The 22,611-nt window shown below is 44.4% G+C and overlaps 1 protein-coding gene across 16 annotated transcripts in view; it reads right to left on the reverse strand.

The window, feature by feature from the left end:
* Pex5l (peroxisomal biogenesis factor 5 like) overlaps positions 1-22,611 on the reverse strand; it is a 210,992-nt gene that overhangs the window by 7,405 nt on the left and 180,976 nt on the right. For all 16 annotated transcript variants that reach the window (XM_052730681.1, XM_052730676.1, XM_052730685.1 and 13 more), the window contains 6 exons: positions 7,658-7,777; positions 5,510-5,653; positions 4,608-4,678; positions 2,544-2,741; positions 1,287-1,452; positions 743-900 (listed from right to left, as the gene is read on the reverse strand). In XM_052730681.1, the coding sequence (XP_052586641.1) occupies positions 743-900; positions 1,287-1,452; positions 2,544-2,741; positions 4,608-4,678; positions 5,510-5,653; positions 7,658-7,777 (857 nt within the window). The remainder of the gene's footprint in view (positions 1-742; positions 901-1,286; positions 1,453-2,543; positions 2,742-4,607; positions 4,679-5,509; positions 5,654-7,657; positions 7,778-22,611) is intronic.

Raw genomic sequence — 22,611 nt, forward strand, 5'->3', positions numbered from 1 at the left:
AGATGGCATGGGACCCTTTTCACTGTCACCTCCTCATCTGCTCACCTCACCTGCTCATGCCTGGGGATGGCACGTGAGGTAGCCCAACAGACAGAATACAGAGGCACAAAGAAACTGGTTCTAGGAAGCAAGATATTAAAGGAATTGTCCAGTGCATGCCACTCTTCTTTCTTGGTACAGCTTGGTTTTGGAAAGTGATCATTTTCTTGTAAAGCATGTCATTTCTGTTGGTATGCAATGTTTTATTACTTTTCAGTGAATCTCTAGTTTCTGATACCACAAGTATTGATGGATAAAACTCACATGAGCTAAAGGCTTTGGCTTTTTCAGTATTTGCAGGGGTTGGGTGGGAATAGCTGAGCTCCAGGATGATCAATGACTTTGCAGTTTTTTTGGGACCATAACTGTGCCAAGGGCATTTTAAATAATAATGCATCATTTAATTTCTCTCCCCCAACTTTATTGTATTTTAAACAATAAATCCACCATATTTTCTTTTTTCTTCACTAATTAATTCTATCTGTACATCAGGTTTATAAGAACTGTATTCTTGGCTTGGCTTTGCCAAATGCTGGCTCTGGACCTCCCAAGGCTGTTTTATCAGGTACCCCTGGCTTTGTCCCTCTCCAAGGTTCTTTTTTTCTTAAATGGGAAAATTAAAGGTTGGGCTGTTAATGGTTCATATAGACTCACATGGGTGTTGGGCCCCCAAGTGACTGGTCTGAACCCAGGCATACTTTACCTGTAGGCACCCAGGTTGATGCAGCTAATCCCCAGGTTGTATCTGGACCGGATGAAGCCTGGCTGGATCTCCAGTGCTCTCGTGTAGGCCTCCACAGCTTCCTCACTGCGGTCACCATTTGCCAGCGTGGCCCCAAGCCGGTTCCACAATGAGTAATCCTTATGACAAAGACCAGAGCCATTTAATACACAGGAGCACCATGGGAGTGCTCCCCCCTCTTCCCTTTACAGGTGAAGCAAGATGGCTGAAGGCTTATTCAGCACTCAAAACAGGGTCTGTAATGAGGTGAATTATTAAAAATTCTCCCTGGTTAACTTGGTGAAAAGGACTTTCTTTCCTCAAAGAGCAGTGGTCATCTAATATCTTGTAATTAACATTTCCATTTTAGGCATTTTGGTATGGACAGCTGCGGTGGTGTATTATCTGTACTTGAAATCACCAGTGGCAGAGATAAGATGCAGAAGGAATGTACAGAAAATTGCCATGAAAACTTGTTTGTTACAACACCAAGTTAACCCAGTTCTGCTGTGCTGGGACGCCTTACCTCTGGCCGAACAGTTAAGGCAGCATTAAATGCATCGATTGCTCTGTTGAACTCCCCGCTCAGATGGAATAGAACTCCAAGGCCCGTCTGCAGGTCTGGGTCTATCATATCGCCATTTTGGTGGGCAGCTTCCAGGTATAATTCCTTCACTCCTTCCAGGACAGAGCTATGAAGGAAGAATCTGATTCAGTGCCCAGGAAGTTGGATCACCTGGAGTCAGAACTACCGGTGGTGGCTTAGTGTTTGATATGGTTCTTGGGAACTGAACTCGGGTCCTTTGGAGGAGAAGCACAGTCTTTTTACTGCTAAGCCATCCCTCTTGCCCCAGATTGAAAAGTTTTCCTTAAAACAGTTTAGGGGCTGGGGCAATAGCTCAGTGCCTAAGAGCGCTTGTTGCTCTTGTGGAAGACTTGGGTTTGATTCCCAGCACCTACATGGTGGCTAACAATGGTCAGTGACTCCAGTTCCAGGGGATCAACATCCTCTTCTGGCATGTGTAGTCACCAGGCATGCACAGGGTGCACAGATCTACATTCAGGCAAAATGCCCATGTGCATAAAAATGAAAAAAATAATGAATATATATCTTAGCTTAATGAGAGGACTGCTACGTTGGCTTATAAAAACAACACAGCCAGTTGTCACAAATACGCAACAAAACACATGTACAAGCCATGTTAAGTAAGGCCCTCATGGAAGAGCATCGTTGACCCAGTGTTCCATCCTTCAAGCCAAGGGTTCAATGAGATTCACTTCAGATTTCCTCCAATGAGGGATCTAAGTTTATGCAACCCTAGTTCTCAGTGTACTGGCATTAATTCCAAAGCACTTGGATTTGAAATATGTTACTTGGCTAAATGTCTATGAATGGCCATAATGCAGGTCATTAAGTCTAAAGATAGCTTTTGGAGTATAGATATGTGTCCCCCCAAAATCCCAGCCTGTGGTGCTATAGGGAGGTGGTAGGACCTTTGTAAAGCCCTACCTGATGGAAGGAAGCCAGGTCATGGGAACAGGGCTTGGAGGAGATGTGGGGAACCTTGCCACCCCCCTTTCTTCCCAGCCACCATGAGGCGAGCTACTTCCTCGACCATGTCCCTTTGCTTTGATGTATCATCACAGCCCTTAAAACAATAGGCTAAGTGACCATTGTCTAACCCTTTAAAAACGGGGGCTTAAGGAAACCTTCCCTCTTTGTGAGTTGCCTGTCTCAGGCATTTTGTCACAGTAGAAGGATTCTACATGGAAGGAGGACAACCTGTCAACTGGGGACTTCGACATCCGCCGAGTGAGACCCGGAGAGCCCTTCTTGTTCTTTACAAGGTATTTGTACTTTGGGTTCTGCTTAATCCAGTTCTTCAGAGCCTCACAGGCATCCTGCTGATGGCCGGTGTTGGTGTAACTCACAGCCAAGGCCATCAGAGCTTTCAAGTTGTTGGGCTGCAGCTCCAGGCACCTTGAGAGAAGACAAAACAGATCAACAGTTGTGGATATATCTTTTAGGCAGCCTTGAAGCCTTTATTAATTAAAAACACAAAAGTTAAATTATATCAAGTCACTGGAAAGTATTTTATTTCTCCAAATGAGAACCCAGATCAAACAGTGTTTTTTAGAGGCTAAAGCAGCCTCATGACAGTTGGATTTGTAACTATTTTTTTTAAAACACTTATTTTATTTTATGTGCATGAGTGTTTTGCCTGCATGTATATCTATGTACCATGTTTGAGCCTGGTGCCCATGGAGGTCAGAAGAGGGCACTGGATCCCCTGGAAATGGAGTTGCAGGTGGTTGTGAACTACCATGTGGGTGCTAGGAACTGAAGTAGAGTCCTCTGTAGGAGCAGATAGTGCTGTTAAACACAGCCAATTTTTCCAGACCTGGTTTTGATAACTTCAGTATACTTTTCTAAAGTGTGGCTGCTATATGATCTAGAGAGAATATTATTTAAATGTGGCTGTGATATCTTAACTCCCCTAAATTGGACTTGGACAAAATTTTGATGTGCAGAGATGGAGGACTGTACAATGTTTTACAGAAGAGAGGGGATGAATCTGTTTCTAGACTACTAATGCAGGCTTATCCATGTCTCAGGCTGTTGCTGCCCCTGAATTCCCTCTACTGGCCTCTAGCAGGACTTTCTCAACTTGGAAGTGCAAGAGAGGGCCTTGGCACTACACACATTCTAGCACCAGGGGCTGCAGTGGGACCCCATGTGGGAAGGTCTGACGAGCCCACAGGTGATGGAGACACTGGTAGGATCCACTTAGGCCTTGGAGTAGCAAGTTCCCAGTACCTCAGAAACTCAGCAGCAAACCCTGAGTGTGCATCAGAATCCACTGGGAGATTCTAATGCTAATGATGCTCCGTTCCTCAGTCCTAAGTAAATCACGATTTCTGAAAGTGTCTAAGATTCCGAGTCTAAGGCATCTTAAGAAATAATCCCATTGTGCATTTGCATGCAGAGTTAGGAACGATGAACTCAGAATGTGCAAGATTTTTGCAACATGGAATGGGAGGTTAAATCCTGCCTCCATTGCACATGATTTATGAGACCTTGGCCCTCCCTAATTCCCAGTGTCTCTCAGTTGCAGGAAATGGCTCTCAAGGAAAAAACAACGCCCCAATCTACTCTCACTATGAGATACCAACCAAATCTTGAGATGTAGGATTCTGGGAGCATAAAGCCTCAAACTCCAAGTACCTAGGATCTTACATTCTAAGTTTGGAAGTTCTAGAATTTATATACACACAAGTTGTACACATCTATTACTCACGTATTTGTATATAATATGTTGAGCATATGTGTGGATATATATTTGCTTCCTTCCTATAGCATCACATTAACAGTGTGTACAAGAAAGGCAGGAAGAGTGCAAGCATGTTTGGTGGAAACTGTTTTACTCAAGGGTTTAAATGAGGGCTCTTGTTAAGTAAGTGGGAGCATCTACACTCCTGCTCTGTACCTCCATCCACCCTGAGCGATCTCCACCTGCAGTCAGTGATTTGAACACATTTTTTCATGAAGAAAACTTTTGAAAGTTGCAAAAGGCTAGAGCCTTGAAAGGTCTGTCGATCCAGTGAGTCTGACTGCTTTTGCCACAGACTTCCTTTGGTTCTAGAGAACATGAGTTGATTTGTAGATCAAGAAGCATTATGGTTTGGGGAAAGTATCCCATTAGATCCATGTGTGAGTGGAACGTGGCATCCTGGCACATGCCTTGGACAAATTCTTCACAGGCCACTTGGAAGGAGAGCCCAGAGACAAAGTTCAAGTTCCACCTCTCTCCCCTAGACCCGCAGGTTTGCACTTAGCTTTATCTACCTCTGGAGGGCGACAATGGCTGCTTGTTCGTTTTCATTCTCGGCCTGGGTTATCCCAAGAAACTGCCATGCCTAATGAAACAAAACAACCAAACAAAAAAACAACCAATCAAACAGAAACCCAAATCAAACCATCAAGACAAACAAACAAACACAAAACAGACTGTTAACATTGCAAAATGAAGGGGACTGCTTGTCATTTTAGTTAGCTTAGCTGTGATGCCCTGTAGGGGGCAGGCTTAGTTACAAGGATCTGAACTGCCATTCCTTGCTTATTTACTCATCTCTGCAGATGCACCACAAAAGTGTCTTCTTAACTACCTGCCCATTTCCCCAACTCTTCAACATTTTATGCCAGGACGCTGAAGTTTTGAGGACACAGTATATGTTCTATAAATGTTGGGTGAGTAAATCAGGGGTAATATAGTGCGACTTGAGACCCAGACAAAAGCCATATTCCCCCCCAGAAGCCATGGGCACACCTCATGTTCCTCTTTTATTTTTATTTATTTATTTTCTAATGGATGCATGGTCTCATTATGAAGCCCTGGCTGGCCTAGACCTCTTGATGTATGCCAGGCTGGCCTTGAACTCACAGAGCTCTGCCTGCCTCTGCTCCGCCCCACAGTGTTGAGAGGTGTGCACCACCATGCCTAGCTCAGGTGGGCTATTTTTGTTTGTGTTTCCTATCCTCAGTTTTTATCTTTGGAGGCTCTGGATCTCAAAGATTAGAAACTCAGTTAGAAAGCAGGTAATGCATAGCTTTCTAACAAGATCAGCCTAAGCCAGGGGAACTTCTTTGTAAACCTTGGTAAAGATGAATCCTGCAGCATCCTGTCTCATTCTGACCCCTTAGCACACTTAGACACTTTTCCAGTCTGACAGAGGGAAGGGGAATCCCACCTCAGCATCTCCAGGGTCCTGGAGAATTGCTGCTTCCATGAACAGGATGGTGACAGGCAGATCCCCTTCCTTCAGCCTTTTTAAGCCTTCTTCAAATGCTCCAGGCCAGTCCTTGAAGGGATTTTCAGTGTGAAAGTAATATCCCTGTGACACAGAAGAGGTCACAACATAACATTGTCTTCCTTCATTCTAACATCTGGTAAAGCTCTGAACAACTTATTGCCTCATTGGGGGATACAGGTGCCCCTACTGAAAATTCATCTTTTAAGAACATAGCTATTTTTCACTTGCAAATGTTTAACACAAAACGAGATGAGTCCAGTATTTTCTATGAATAGTCAACTTAGAGAGAAGGCTCACACACAGGTGTGAAACTTACACCCTACATAGTTTTGGATTGTGGCTATCCTATGTTACTAAAATGATTTATGTGGATATGCTAAATTTATTTACTCAGCCCGTATTGATGGACATTTTGGTTATTTTAAAACAATTAGAGTGATATGATGGCTTATGCCTGGAATTCTGAACAACGGAGGTTGAGGCAGGAGGATCACCCTGAGTTTGAGGTTAGTCTGGGCTACAGCTACATAGTAATAAACAAAAAAAAACTCACTGTCTCAAACTTATTTATTTTTTAAAATAAAACTACAGTGCAAACTTCATGCTTCAGGATTGCTTTGCACTTTTTTTTTTTTTTAAATCTTATGCTATACTTCAAGAAGAGACACTTTAGACCAAGGCCATGGTCTGGTTTTTAGAACGTATGTATGTAGTTGGTCTGCTCCGGGGTTAAACTGTCTCCTGTAATATTATAGAATATAATATTCTGAACAAACCATCAGAAAATCCTTTGACTGATACAAGCACACCTGGAGATGATGTTACTATGGTCTAAAGACGGGTCAGTGGGGGCCTTCATTTTCCACAGGTGTCAACAGCCAGGGCATCTGCTGGAGCACAGGGTGATAGTCCCAGTCAGGCCCCAGGTGTGTGGATTATAGCCTGGGGTCTGGGGACCCTTAGTGTCTTCCTTTCCTAGGGTCTGGGAACCCTCAGTTTCCTCCCTTCCTGGGGTGTGGGGACCCACAGTGTCCTCCCTTCCTGGGGTGTGGGGACCCTCAGCGTCCTCCCTTCCTGGGGTCTGGGGACCCTCAGCATCCTCCCTTCCTGGGGTCTGGGGACCCATAATGTCCTCCCTTTTTTACCTAGACTGGATATTTACTTGTGGGAAAGGTAGTTACTTTAAAAAATTTGTTTTGAGATTTCCCGACCTTTTGAGGGACGGAACCACTGGGAAGAGAGACATTTGAGGGACAATGTAAATCCCCTGAAATCAGACCGGCCATCATGTCCCCTCTACCCAGTGCACAGTACGTGGGGCATAAGTATTTGCTGTATTGAGTAAACTGTTATGAACATTATCCAGGACTGAATTACTGAGACTTATTCCATACCCCTACACCATGAGGTAAACTTTTATCGATAAATGTGTGTGTATATGTACATGTACACATGTATGTACACATGTGTGTCTGTGTGTTCATTTGTATGTGTGTGTGTGTGATGTTTTTCTGTTTAAGAAACATCCATTTCTCTGTCTTTCAGGATACTTGTAGTAATTCTAGTGTCTTCTTCTCAATAAGTGTTTTTAAAGGTGGAGATCTTAAAGCAGCTGGGACTCAGTGGGCAACCTGACTAGTGGTTCACTGCACTTTCCTATTTCCCAGGGCTCTCAGCAATGACGTATCATTGCATAACCTTTTGGGGTTGACCTGGTTGTGTGAAGAGCATTCTTTGCACTGACAGTCTTTGCTGATAGTGATAGCACCACGAGATGCAGCCTGAAGTGTCCGAATCACCTCCTGGCTTCTACATGACCAGGACAGGTGACTGGTGGTGAGGCATTGTGGGTTTTGGGGTTCTGAGTAGATAACAAACTGTAGGAACAGTAATAAACACGGGCACTGCATTTCCAGGCCAGCTACCCTCATGCGCTAGTTACCTGTTTTTCATCGATTGCAGTTTCTTCTAGGTCAGACTGACATCAAACTGCCTTTAATTCTTAGGTTGTTACTGACTGGTTCATAACGTGCAATCTGATAAGTGTGCAGACACTCACCAGCATGTGAGGGCAGACTGAGTTACCTTCTCACTGGCAGAGACCATGGTGACTTGGTTCTGGGCTTCTTGGTTCTCAGATATCCAGTTCCTCCGGGCCATTTCTTCCCACTCCGCCTGCATCTTGTCCCAGAACTCCGTATCTGACTAAGAGAAAGAAGAGAGATGGATTGAAAATCACACTGGTTTGTTCCTAGAGATACATTTGCCTCAGAGATCACATGGGGGGGGGGGAGGAAGAGGAAGAGCAGGAGTATTTAGGTAGGTGACGCCCAGCAGCAGTCAATCTTCTGCAGGGCACCCAGCTGCCAAAGAGGATCAGCCCTGACCTTTTTTTTTTTTTTTTTTTTTTTTTTTTTTTTTTTTTTTTTTTTGTGAAACATGTCTCATGTACTGGCCTCACACTTGCTATGTAATCGAAGATGACTTTGAAGTTTTGATCCTTCTGCCTCCAACTCCCGAGTGCTGAGATCACTGGGTTTATGCAGTGCTGGGGATCAAACCCAGGGCTTTGTACATTCTAGACAAGCTCTCTACCAACTGAACCACATCCCCAGCCCCGGCTATGGTTTTCTTCAGCAGAGAAATAACCACTAACATAATTTATACCAGTGAATCAGCTAAACTTACACTACATACATACATACACACATACACACACACACACATACATACATACATACATACCTGAGCTTATGATGGAGTTATCAACAAATGAATTCACAGCAAGTTGAAGATACTATAAGCAGACATTAATGAAGATAACCTACTGAACAGTGTGCCTTAATGGCAGTCCACTGCAGAGTACTGGGTGATAACTCTTGCGGTTGTGTGCTTGACTTGGGAGTGCTGCTCAGTGTGGTGAGGGAATCCTACTGCATATGGACAGTCCAGATAAAGGCCCAAACTCAAAGTTCCAGTTCTACTGAGTGGATGCCACTTATCTACCACCGTGAAGTTACAATATATTAAATTGAGCTATTCTTAGTTGGGTGCCTCTGCACTTCAAGACAGTTTTAAATGTGGTAGCATAATGCAGGAAAAGGAAATCCACAGATGACCGAACAAATACCCACTAGAGTAGCAGACATATTTTAAGAAGGGAGACCCAGACCTGAGCTGCTCCTAGAATATAAAGAATTGGAGCCGCACCCTTGGACTGGCTGGGCAGGGACTTGAGTGGTCCTGGGCACAAACAGGAGAATTGACTTCATCCTATGCTAAGTACCATGCCAGGAGGAAAGTGAGCCCGAGGTATTGTCCCAGTGAGGGAGCCACAGGGTTTCAATCCCGCTTGGCTTCCAAGCCTAGAACCATCTGCTTGTGTCAAGCTTTGCTTCCTTGTGCTAAAGCAGCGGGGGTGGGGGTGAAGGGTGAGGGTGGTCATGCTTGGCTACGCGTCTTCGTCGTTTCTGGGGCAGGGTGACTGTATGTCAATACGTATCGTTTCCTTTTTAACTTCCCCATTCATGTCCTGTCAGGGAATCCTGGTCGTTTACCCTCTTACTTCATGAAAGGCAGTGTGAGCTCCTCAGGCAGAACTCTCTGCCAGAGCCGCCCCGGGCTGGCTTCAATGTTACTAAGCCTGAAGAGAGTACTTTAGGTGGCCAGAGCAAGGAGAAAGGAGTGAATCTCTCAAAGGACTTAAAAGCCATTAAGCGAGGGTGGTACTTCTCAGGGGTAGAGAAAGATGGAGGGATTGTGGGTTTGGGCTTGTCAGATGCTGGGGTACACCTTCTGGCAATTTCCTGGCACACTGATTTCACCTCAGAATCACGAGTAAGGGAGGAGGGGTGCACTGGCTGGAACCCTGATTTCCACTGGCAGGGAAATAAAGCTGAACTTCTGGGGATTACTTGGGGACTCGTAGCTGTCAGCTGTGGGAAGATCCTTGTCCCCGGCACTGTTAGCCATCCAGACTTCGTGTCCCAGCTATGTCACTTTCCAGGTGCTTGGGAATCATTTTTCTTTTTAGACAAGACAGAAGAGGCAGTTGGAGGTGTTCCCTGGGCCCCTCGGTCTGGAGCTGAGACTCAGGCTCTTCACCTGTACATCTCAAACAGCTCCAGAACCTTGAGTCTGGTGACCTGCTGAACACTGTCACCCTGTTTGAGGGCAACCTCCTTTTCACCCTGCTGGCCAGCCTGGACAGTACCAATTTGGCACAAGAACTCTTCCTCAAAGTTGCCTGAATGGACATCGCAGCCCTGTTTATTTTGGACCCAAACATTTAGAGAATAAGGGTCAGCAAATGTGATTATTTCAAGCTACTGAACAAGCAGGAGGTCTTCATGTCTTCTCTGTCAATTCGGGAACATTCATTCCCACCACAGAAATGGGTTCTGCCTGGCAGAGGCCTTCCTTCACGGAAGCAGCAGCTGGGCTGACAGTTCGTCTGAGATATTGGAAGCAGAGGGGATGACCATCAGGTATACAGGCTAAGGTGGGGGATGAAAAGAAAATTTTCTTTTTAATGTGTCTTCTAGTAGACACCCACAAGAATCTCAGACAACAGCAGCCTTGGTAACATGAGGAAGCACACTAGCATGTCACCAAGGGACGGAGAGGCCAATGGAGTGGAAGGGTTCTGGCTTCGAACTTTGTATTTCCTGAATTTTCTGTGGTAAGTTTTGCTTTTATAACTATTCAGTACAGTAAAACAACAAACCCCCCAAATACATTGCTTTCCCTTCTTTTAAGTCCCTTTATGCCTTATTGCTATCAAATACTGAGAAGTCTGGAGAAAATATGAGAGGGATATTTTCTTGAACAGTTTTTTTTTGTGGGGGGCGGGGTTTCGAGACAGGGTTTCTCTGTGTAACTTTGCGCCTTTTCCTGGAACTCACTCTGTAGCCCAGGCTGGCCTCGAACTCACAGAGATCCACCTGCCTCTGCCTCCTAAGTGCTGGGATTAAAGGTGTGCGCCACCACCGCCCGGCTCTTGAACATCTTCTTAAGGATGCAGGTTTGATCAGCCTGCAGTGGAAAGGAAGGGCCCACCAAGGGAACTTGACGGTGCTTTGCTGGCTCTCATCCCCCACTCCAGCGTCTCAGAGACCAGTGTCTTCACATCCTGAGGAAGCCAGACACACATCCCTCTGGAGAGTCTTTCTGATGGGAAGCACTGTATAATCTGAATGGAAGACAGAGCTTTCCTATCACGTATGCCTGGGTCACCTCTCCTGCATTCCACACCAGAGGAGTATGTGTGTTAATTCTACCTCTGTAGGAAAAGAACTTCAGGTGAGGTGGGGCTGCTGGGCTCCCATTTAATGAGATTCAGCAGGATTTACCATTTCCACTTAAACTAAGTCACAGCAGACTAATTAAGCTGCACAGCACAGTTTTCACTTAATTACAGAATACTTTTAGCGCCATCAATTTCCACTCAGTCTCAGAACCCAGACTTTACTGCAGCAGCTGCAATTAGTGCCAGCTCCCTACCTCATTTTTAATGAAGTTGAGAAAACCTCCAACATATTTGAATTGTAACCATTTTAGACATGACCAAGGGATTTTATTTACTGATGATTTCCTTAGCTGTTCTGGGGTTTTAGTAGACTATTTCTCAGAATTGGCGTGTAACATGTTAATTGCTTATACCAAGTAGTGGTTTGAAGGAGAATGGCTCCCATTGGCTCATATTAATGGTTCCCAGTTGGTGAAGAATTAGGAGGTATGGTTTTGTTGGAGGAGATGTGTCACTGGGGGTGGGGTGGGCTTTGAGGTTTCAAAAAGCCCATCTCATTCCCAGTTAGCTCTCTCTGCCTCATGTTTGTGGATCAAGATGTGAGCTCTCAGCTACTGCTCCAGCACCATGCCTGCCTGCTGCCATGCTCCCTGCCATGATGGTCATGAACTCTAACCCTCTGAAACTGTAAACTGCAAATAAACTCTTCTATGAGTTGTCTTGGTCATAGTGTCTTATCACAATAATTGAAAAGCTATTAAGACACACTAGAAGTGAATTATTGTTTGGAATTTGTTTCCATTTTAATGACAGCTTCTAATGATACCAACAGAACACATTCAAAAGCTAACTTGGGATATGCATATATAGTGATTAGGAAAACAGCATTCCCATCACAGACCTGGGGTCAACTCCTTACTCCATGTGTGACTGACTGCAAAGTGCTTCAGCTCTTCAGATGTCATCTTCCTTACTCTCGATATGAAGATATAAGAGAAATTTGGGTGAATTGTTCTGATTACTAAATGAGAATGATGTCAGTGAATGTTTGTGGATGTCAGCCACAAATGGGAAATCTACATCACAGACCTGCCCCCAAGGGTAGGCACTATCTCAGAAGAGGAGGAGGAAGAAAGATTTTAAGAGACGGAAGTTGGAGCAGATTGGAGTGAAACAATGTCTTCCGGACATGACAGGGCTGCTTCACTCATGAACTCATGGCAACTGTGGTTAGCTCACAGGATCAAGCCACTCAGCATTCCAGCATGACGGAGGCAGAGGCTCACCAGCCTCGCTCCTAACTGAGGAACGGTGATGGGGGTTCGAGAGTCAGTATTCTTTAAGGTTGTGGCCCCTAGTAGACCATGCTCCGATGTATCAGTATATGAGCAGCATGAACTAGAACTAGTGGGCAGGGAAAAACAAGAGTACACAAAGTTGGGAGGTGCTGATGGGCTACAGGGAGGAAGGGGAGGTGGATAGGATCCAAGAACATTGTATGCATACATGAAATTCTCAAAATAACCTAAATATTATATTAAAAAGTAAGTATTCTCATTGTGTTTTTATATCATTGAGAAAAACAGAGTGCAATAAATTTCTTTTTAGAGCCTCAGAGTTCAAATATCTATGCTATACTTTGCTTGGTGTTTTAATTTCCTGTAAATGCCTCTTCCTCTTCTAGATACTTCTTTCCATTTAAATCTTTGTTTTCCACCTAATTATTCAAAAACTAAGAGCAAGGTTAAGAAAATTACGGCAGAATGGGCTGTTAAGTAGCAATTAAAACCATGTTTATGAACAGCATCATAAACACCGAATGCTGTTGTCTAACATTCCCAGGGCTGCGGGGTGCAGGCTGCGGGGTGCAGGCTGCAGCGAAGACGCCTGCAGATCAGCATGCCAGCAGCAGTGGTTTCATGGGATGAGATCAGGAGGAATTTATCCCATAACCTTTGCTTGTAGTTTTCAGAATTTCCCATTTTTTTTTATTGATAGTAAACCTTTTAATTTGGTGGTAATTTTTAAAGAAACCTGAATGTTTCAAGTCTGTTCCACAATAATGTCTTCTTCAATGACCTCACAGTGTGTCAGTCTCCTCTCTTTATTTGATGTGGTATATGTGTGCAGGACTTGTGTATACATGTGTATACATGTGGAGGGCAGAGGCTGATTGATGTCCAATGTCTGTCTCAATTGCTTTCGCCCCTATTTTTTGGGATAGTTTTTCTTACTTGCTTACTAGGCTCATTGGTCAGGGAGCCCCACGCATCCTCCTGCCCTGCCTCCCCAGGACTGGGAATACCGGCACGGCACGTGCTGTGGCATGCAGCCTTCCCATTGTTCTCTTGCTTGCCTGGGAGGCATTTTACTGACTGAGCCATTTTCCTAGTCCCTGGAGCAGTTTCATGCCTCTGAATTCCTTCTTCAAAGACATCCTATGGTGATGGTTTGTAAGAAGACAGATGTGTGCTACGCATGTGTGTGCTCATGCTTACATCTATGTATGCATGTATGTGGTGTGTGTGTGTGTGCGTGTGTGTGTGCGTGTGCGTGTGCGTGCGCGCTCGTGCGCGTGCGCGTGCGCGTGCGTGTGCGTGTGCGTGTGTGTGTGTGTGTTCACAGTTTTTGGAACACAGCTTGGAAAATGCTTTAATTGGGACACATAATGTGGAGGTGGAAATGAAAATAAATCTTTGAACGTTTTTGAGAAGACAAATCATATGGTAACACTTAGCTTTTCAATGGTAACTAGTTATTTAAAATAGCCTTTATGAATATATATAATTATGTATGCAGAATGGACAAAGACCATAAAAAGTTACTGTCTAGTTTACTGGCATTTCTCAGCAATTTCTGGCCTTTCTTCTCTCAGCATTTTTGATTTTCTTTATTGTTGTTTTTAATATAACATTTAAAATAACTCCAACAGGAGAAGCACTCTGATAAAGGAACTATTCTGGTGACCAACAAATTGTAACTTCTGTGGTTGGCCAGGGGCTGCAAAGCTAATACACAGAGACATTGCTTTATTTCAGGAGTGGTGGCTGAGAGGAGCAGTTCTGAAGTTAGAGCAGGTTAACTGTCTCAGGTGTGAAACTTCACAGTAAGTAGTGTAGCAGACCCTGAACAAGTAAATGACCTCTGTGTCCTTAGTACCATCAAGTGGGAGAAACAGTCATCAGTGGGGCATTTGTGAGCACCAAGCGAAATGATGGACTTGGCTGGAGCGTGAAGCTGTGCTCAGAGGAGGCGTTAGAACTCTGAGTACAGCTACCTTCCAGCATCCAGGGAGAAGCCAGCCTCCCCTCACTCCTCTTCTGTTCATGAGAGATTGGCCACTAGAGGGACCACTTGTTTAGAAGGATTACAACGGATGCAGGCTTTCTATATTCAACACTATCTCAGGCGCCACCTTTCCTAGGATATTGTTGCCTATCCTTTTTGGATTTTTAAGAACTAACCAAGTCATAGTATTAAAAACTGCATGACACTGGCATAAAAGTAAACTCATAGGTCAGTGGAATAGAATGGAAGGTTCAGATGTAAGTCTAAGCAACTGTAGCTACATGAGTTTTGACAAAAATATCACATATTAGAGAAAAGACAATATATTTAACAAATGGTGTCGAGAGACCTAGATTTTTACTTGCAGGAAAATGAAGCTGGATTTACCTCTCACCCTGAACAAAATCAACTCCAACGCATCAACAACTCACATAAGACTTGATGCTCTGGAACTGCCAGAGGATAGAGCAGAGAATGTGTTTCAACGTGTAAGCACAGAACATACTTTCTTTTCTAAGATTTTTTTAAAAGTGCATGGGTGTTTTGTCTGCATGTATATCTGTGCACCATGTGTGCAGTGCCCACAGAAGTCAGAACAGGGAGCTGGATCCCTGAAACTGCAATTACGGATGGTTATGAGTCATCATGTGGGTGAACAGAGCTTGGGTCCTCTGCAAGAGCAGCAAGAGTTCTTAACTGCTGAGCCATCCCTCCACCTCCAAGGTACCCACTTTCTGAACAGGATTCCCATGGTGCAAGAAGTCAGACCAACAACTGAAAACATGGGGTCTCATAAAGTTAAAAACTTCCGTCCAGCAAAGAAAGCTGTCAGCTGGGTGAAGAGGCAACCCTCAGCAGGAGACAGAACCCACACTATGTATCTATCAGACAGGGATTTGTGTCTAGAATAAGCAAAAGACTTTGAAAAATAAACATAAAGAAGACAAACAACCCAATTAAAATGAAGTATGGAACTGAGCAAAAGGTTCCCAAAAGAAGAAAAAGGTAAATGGCCTGGAAACAGTTTAAAAACTGGTCAACATCCTTAGCTGTCAGAGAAATTCAGATTAAAATCACTTTGACAATCCATCGCCCTCCAGTCAGAATGGCTGTCAGCAGGAAATCTGACAGCACATGTTAGAGAGCATATGGGGAGGTTAAGTCCTTACTCACCATTGGTGGGTGCAAATTAATACATATATACAGAGAAAATCTATAAAGAAAATCAGCAGGGGGGTCTTCAAAAACTTGAGAACACAACTACCATATGACCCAGCTACATCCATCCTGGGCATCGGAGGACTTCATGCACTACCACAGAGATCCTTGCACATCCATGTCACTGCAGCCCAACTCACAAAGCTAGGAGATGGAATCAACCAACGTGTGGGTGGATAGGGAAAATGTGGTACACACACACAATGGAATATCACTCAGCTGTAAAGAAAAATGAAATAGTTAAATTTGCAGGCAAATGGATGGAACTGGAAAAAAATCATATGGACTGAGGCCACACAAGTTCAGAAAGAAAAGAATGTAATGCTCTTTCTCATAAATGGATTCTAGTTTTAACTCCTTTGCTTTGCAGATTTAAACTGGACTACATGTGGAAGCCAGGAACAGGCCACCGAAGGAGGGGAGAGCAAAATGGAGGTAAAATGAGAGTAGAGGGGGAGAATACTGGGGGTGGGAAGCATGGAGGAGGTGGGGATAGGAAACGAGGTGTTGCAGAAGGGTGCACAAAAAGGCTACATGAAAACCTATGATCTTCCAACCCAAGGAACACTTTCAATTAGAGGGGACAGTAGAGCACAGGGGACATGAAAGGAGATGGGGTACACTTGAGTTAAAGGTTTAAGTGGGGATGGGGGGTTGGGGAGAAGGAAAGGCAGGGAGTAAGCTAGCCAAAGCTAAGGATATATGAAGGGTATGGAAATCCACTAGTTCACGAATACACACACACACACACACACACACACACACACACACACACACACACACACATACATATCCACTCTGTGTAGGTAGACAATGATATTCCAAGAAGACATGAAAATCTCAGTGTTAGGCATAGGATACTTTCCTATGAGTTATTGGTCAAGGAGGCCCCAGAAGCACCCCAAAAAAGCACAGACTATTGCTGTTGCTTTTGGCTGCTGACCATAACAAGATGGTAGGACTCTATTGCTGAAGACACCACTTGGAGGCAGGAAAGATATAAATCAATCTTTAACTGACCAGGAAATTCTCTCGCTGCTGGCTAGCTGACACAGTGCCAGGAGGTGCTATTCATGCTGATGGAGGAGGAAAGACATCCGTGGTCTTACCCAGTGCTGGACCATGCATGCTACAAAACTAACCCACTGGCAAGATGTGCCCATTGGTGCAACAGTGGCATGATGGCTATGGGAATCACCACTTGCTTTCTGATTGGCTATGGGAATCACCACTTGCTTTCTGATTGGACATGAAGCCTGCTCCATGGGAGGGATTTGATTCCTGGTATTGCACACCTGGTCAAAAGCCCATGACTGGGAAACTTGCTGGTTTGCTAATCGATTATACTGTCAAATTATCCTCTAAATACTCACGTTTATAAATATTCAAACCTGTACACTTGTGCTACTCTTAACTTTGATTGGAGAAACCTCTTTTTTTTTTTTTTCAGAAGGAGGCAGCTAACGCAGAGATTCATAACTCATCACAGTGTGAGTGCTTCGCTGGGGTTGGGTCATCTATACCAACCTCTGCCACCCAAGGTTTTGGAAACTTTGGAGAAGAATTATTTAAGAGCCACTGGACAGGGAGGAGACCATGAAGTGACACCTTCTAGATATGGTATAGATGTTGCAGGCAGCAACTGGCAGAGGGTGTGGTTACCTGCACAAGAACTTCATAAGACTGAGACAGTCAAAATTACAGCATGGACTGGGTAAGGGTCCTGAAGGCCCCGCCCCTAAAGGAGGAGCTACTTGCAATTGATGGCTGCTGAAGGACAGGGCTGTTCTCTGACTATGTGGCTGCAGGTAGGTTGCTCATGCTGCAGTGGATGACTATATACCATGTACACATGGGCAGCACCAGTTGGACTTGGGTTATTAATAAAAAAAACACATGAAATTAGGATAGAGATGGGGTGGGCCACTAGGGGGAGATGGAGGGAACCATTAGTGGTGGATACAGATGACCTGTATACACTGAATAATGAAACTTTCAAAGATAAAAAAGAAAAGAATAAAAATAAACCAAAACTCAAATAGAATAATCCCCAAATGGAAAACTATGGCTCAGGAAATTTTGTCATGAAAGGTCCACAAACAAACAAACAAACTGTACCGGCTGTGTGGTTGGATGCACTGTCATCCTACAGCCTTCCTTTGTATCCTTTCTCTGTGTGCGCTCATGTGTGCATGTACACACGCAGGCAAGGGGGCAACCTTGGAATTGTCTTGTTTTGTGGGACAGGGTCTCTCACTGGATGTGGGGCTCACCTATTAGGCTAGATCATCTGGCCAGTGAACCTCAGAAATCTGTCTGTCTCCACCTCTACTGCCCTGGGATTGCAAGCATGTATCAGTGTGCCCAGCGTCCTGTGGTCCTCTTGCTGTGTGGCTTTCTTCCTACAGGTGTCCTGACTGAGCTGTCTCCCAGTCCTTTTCTTTTTCTTTGCCCCTCAACTCTTCGGTAGCCCCGAGGTGAAAACCGAGCCTGGATCCAGTCTGTGATTTCTGAAGCCTGGGGAGGAAGATAACTCAAGCTGTTTTCCTGCAAACCAGTGTCGTGAGCTGTGCAGAGCACTCAGCCCCAGGTTTGGTAGTGGTAATACGGACATGCCCACGTAACCTTGAGCTGGCATCTGGCTGTGCCTGGAGAATATGGAGCCAGGTGTCTTAGCTCCCCCTTTATGGCCACAGAGGCTTCAGAGATTTGTCCAGATGGTCCAAATCATCACACATTCTCCCAGTGTATTGATTTATTGGTCTGTGAGGATTAATTTGGACAGAATTAGAGAAACATTTTCTCTGCCAAGGATACTAGACATTGAATCTAGCTTCTTGGCTGCTTCATTCCCAGTCACACAGCAGACGATTGGACCAATAAAATGCCAGGTGGAAGGCTCCATTGGCCTCGAAGGAATTTATCCTGTAAGCGTCGATTCTACAGAACCTGTCAGACACGGGTGCACAGGTGGACCCACATCACCCCATTTCAGCTGCAAAGCTGTAGGCAGGGGCAGGATCAGCTGAAGCAGGAGCCATTATATAATTAGGGACACAGTTTGAAAGACTAGACACACATGTTCAAAAAGAGATACAAGACTGTAATCTAATACCTTCCTAATGTCTTAGTAAATTGATTTTTTGGGTACAGATTTTCTTTGACTTAGGCACTTTTAAAAATGTGACAGGCAGCATTTCTTCCAAGTAATTTATTATGTATCTGTTCACATTTAATTTGCATATTCAGCAAACTTTACTGGCAGTCTTCCCCTGTGGCAGACAGTGTTCTTTATCACAGGTGCTGAGGAAGAAGGGGGATGCTGAGCCTGTCTTGAGAGGGTGGGGTTTGGGGACAGAGACAAGGGTATAGGAAGGGTGCAGTTTGGGGACACAGAGGAAGAAAATACAGAGAGGGTGCTGTCTGGAAGCAGAGGAGGAGCCAATGCAGGGAAGGTGCAGAGAAGGAAATATGGTGCTGTGAGGGCAGCAAGAAGAGAAGAGAGCAGAGGATCTGAGCTGGACCTGGGGGTTCAGTAGTCACTCTGGAAGCAGTGAAGTCAGCTGGGACTCCAGGGCTGGGCAGAGGTTAGATGGGTCTCGTGGTGAGGTGAACACTTCTAGAAGAAGGCACATTGTGTATGAAAGCTGGGAAGGCAACCATGCCAGTTTATTATGGTGCCAGTATAGACATCACCCTGGGAGAGTCAGGGATGAGGATGAAGAGGTAAGAAAGGTGAAGATTACAAAGGACTTTTTAAAGTTAGGTGAATGAGTTTGGACTGTTCTAAGGAAAAAATTGTTATTTAGATCCGTGTTTTAGGAAGATTGCTACAAATGGAGTTAGAAGAGTGGAATAAATCAGAACCTGCATTCCCTTCCCTGGAGTGAGACTGTCTGAACTCTTCCTGTTGTCTAACGGGACAGTGGAAACCAGAGTAGGGTGTAAATGATGGAGATGGAGAGAAAAGGTGGGTCTGAGAGACACCTCACAGGATCAACAAGACTCAATGTTTGACTAGATGTTAGTGTGGGAAGGAGGAGGAGAGGGCCAACAGAAAGAAGGGAGAGAACAGAAAGGTTGAGGATGAGAGAATAAGAGAGTGGGGGCAGGAAGAGGGGACCAGAGGAGGAGAAAGAGGCTCCTTGTACGGTCTTAGTCCTGGCACAGAGAACAGGAAAGACCAACAGGGCTGCGGTGTGGAGTTTGAGTCTGGATGTACATGGCTGGAGCTGCTTTGGGAGGCTTAGGTGTGGTGCTGAATGCACAGTGGACTCTGGGGTTTTTTTGTTTGTTTTTTGTTTGTTTTGAGGGTAAACATGGCTATTGGATTCATGAACTCACACCATCTGCGGTTACCTGCACAAGGACTAAGCAAGATCAACCAGTCAAAACTCTAGCATAGATGGGAGAGATGATCTACAGGTCCCACCCCTTACTGACGAGCTACTGGCAGTGCTGACAACACTCTTCTTTGGGGGGATCCCTGCTGATAGTTTCCCATGTTCTCGTGGATAACCCCACACCCATGCGCACATGGCAGCACTGACTGGGCTTCTCGGTTTATATATGATTAAAAAAAAAGAGGAAGACAGGTTTATATGGTCACATTTCATTGTATGGGTGGATGAAATCTCCAAAGAATAAAACCACTTCTAATAAAGAGTTCTGAGTTTATTTTTTTAAAGAATATAATCAGAGTTGGTGATATGGGCTTCACAGACTATTGACTGGAATTATTAGAGAGGATGTGTTGAGCCTATGAGAATGGGTCAGGAGCAAAGGGTGTGTTTCCCAGATTGAACTCCCAGTAACACCAGCAACAGGGGATGGGCAGGGCGAGGAGAACTCTCTAGAGAAAGGTGAAGATGAAGAGACTCATAAAGTGATGAAGGTGTTTTACCAGTGTGTAATGATGTGGACAGGCACTGTGTTAATAACAGAGACAAAACCATCTCATTCAGCTCCATGTATATAGAATAGGTTACAAGCCAGACTACCTTGGATTGCAGGAAAATAAACCTGTATACCAATAATTATCAGAGAAGATGAAGTTTCAGTCTGAAGAGGAGGGGCATGGAAGGAGCTGGAGGGAGAGGACCTGTGAGGGACTTGAGGGGAGAAAGAGAAGGAGGAGAGTAATTAAAAAAATAAGTCTATACTGTAACAGTAAATACGACATCTGTGGGGCTCTCTGGAGTTACTAGAGTGATGAGGTAGCTAAAAAAACACATCTTCATTTAATAGCTAAATTTTCATATTTAATTTTATATATTTACACACCTCTCTACCAACTTTTTTTATCTAATCTAATATCTAATCCCCCAACTAGATATTTTATGTTACCAAGAAAAACCTCTAGTGCCAAGAATGGACTACATCTGTTGAGTCATTGGCTAAAAGGAATCCCCCAAATATCACAGACTACTGCCAAGGCTATTGGTTGCTCGCTGGAACCTGATGGTAAAGCCCTATAGCTGAAGACAATACTTCCTTATATCACTGACCATGGAGAAGTAGAGCTGGTACCTAACCAGAAGCTCTCCCCTACTGACCAGTATTCGTGGTGCTGGAAGATACTCTGCATGCTACCAGAAGAGAAAGGTAATTATCAATACCACCCAGCTACAAACTCTGGGACCACAATAGCAACCTGTCTGCAAAATATACTGGTTCAATGGTGCCATGAATGTTATGGGACCAATGTGGTGGTTTGAATGAGAATGTCCCCCACAGGCTCATAGAGTTGAGTGTGTGGTTCCCACTGGTGGAACTGTTTGGGAAGGATTAGTAGCCTGTGATGTTTGGGAGATTCCATGGAACCCCTTTAGCTAAGGACTCAACAAGATGAAGTCCATTCTTGGCACTAGAGGTTTTGCCTGGTGGCAAAAAAATATTGGAGGCGTGCCATTGGGGATGGGCTCTGAGGTTTCAAATAGCCCATGCCATTCCCAGTTATAGCTCTTTAGGCCGTGCTTGTGGATTAAGATGTAAGTACTCAGCTACTGCTCCAGCACGATGTCTGCCTGCTGCCTTGCTCCCTGCACTGATGCTCATGGATTCTAATCCTCTGGAACCACAAGCCTCCCAATTAAACACATTTTAAAATCAGTTGCCTTAGTCATAGTGTCTTACCACAGCATGAGGAAGTAAGTAAGACAAGTAACCAATCACTTTTTGATTGGATTTAAGGCCCATTCCATAAGATTGAGCCCCTACCTGATACCAATAAAGTGGCCAAGAACCTGAGACTAGATAGATCATGGGCCTAGGAGAAAACCCCTGGATACTATTATTTTTCAAAAGGAAAATAGCAATGTCTATCTAATCTTTAACTGCTTTATTTGAGTTGCAGATGAGGCTAAGGGCAGGAGTGGGAGGCATAATAACCATTATGTCTGCATTTTCTGCTTATTATCTACCACATCTGTCTATGGAGACATGAAGGGAAAGACCCTGGGAGAATCTAGTCCCATCCACTTCTTAGGGACATGAACTGTGGGAAGTGGCAGGAGGGATGTTAGGAGGTTCTTGTGGTAAACAGGTTCATACCTGAAGTGTAATGGGAATAGAGGAGAGGGTGAATCTGGGATTTATTTTTTTAGGTGAGAAAACCAATTGGCAACAAACTGCTTTTCCTGTTACAAAGCAGCAACACTGTCAATCCTGAGCATGCATATTTTTAAAGGCCTTTTGTGTACATTGACTTATCTGACCTTTATAAGTGACTTATCGAAGTCACTAGGAGCTAACCCGGGACAGGGCTAGGATCCACATCAAATGCCCACAGTTGAAGCTTCCCTCCGGTGCGGCTTTCTTTCACTTTACCCGGCCCCGCCTCACTGAATTGTCCTTGGCTGGAAGATCAATCAAGGCCATTGCTTGGCAAACATCTTGGTTGGAGGAAAAGCAGGACACAGCCCTTCAGTTGGTCTCTTGTCAATTAATTTGCTGAGACAAACCAAGTTCATTCTATTTAGAAATACAAGGCTACCCATCTTGCATCTTGCTCTCAATCTTTTTTCTATCAAGAAGGAAACCACGACAGAATACTAAAAAGGAACTTTCATTTTTGACTGAAGTTCTGAAGGAATGGGAGGAAAAACAATGGAACAAGAGATGTCTGACTGTATGCCAGATACATAAAAGAAGTACTTAGAATCTCTCTCTCTACCTACCTAGTCATATACACATACATCCACACAGTATATAGCTTTCCAGTATTCTACTTAGAATTCTTATGAAAAGGCTGAAGTCAAAGAGGCCACTGGGTACATTTCTGTGA

This window comes from Peromyscus californicus, unplaced genomic scaffold (assembly GCF_007827085.1).
Source record: "Peromyscus californicus insignis strain IS unplaced genomic scaffold, ASM782708v3 Scaffold_9__1_contigs__length_137607984, whole genome shotgun sequence".
NCBI classification, from domain to species: Eukaryota; Metazoa; Chordata; class Mammalia; order Rodentia; family Cricetidae; genus Peromyscus; species Peromyscus californicus.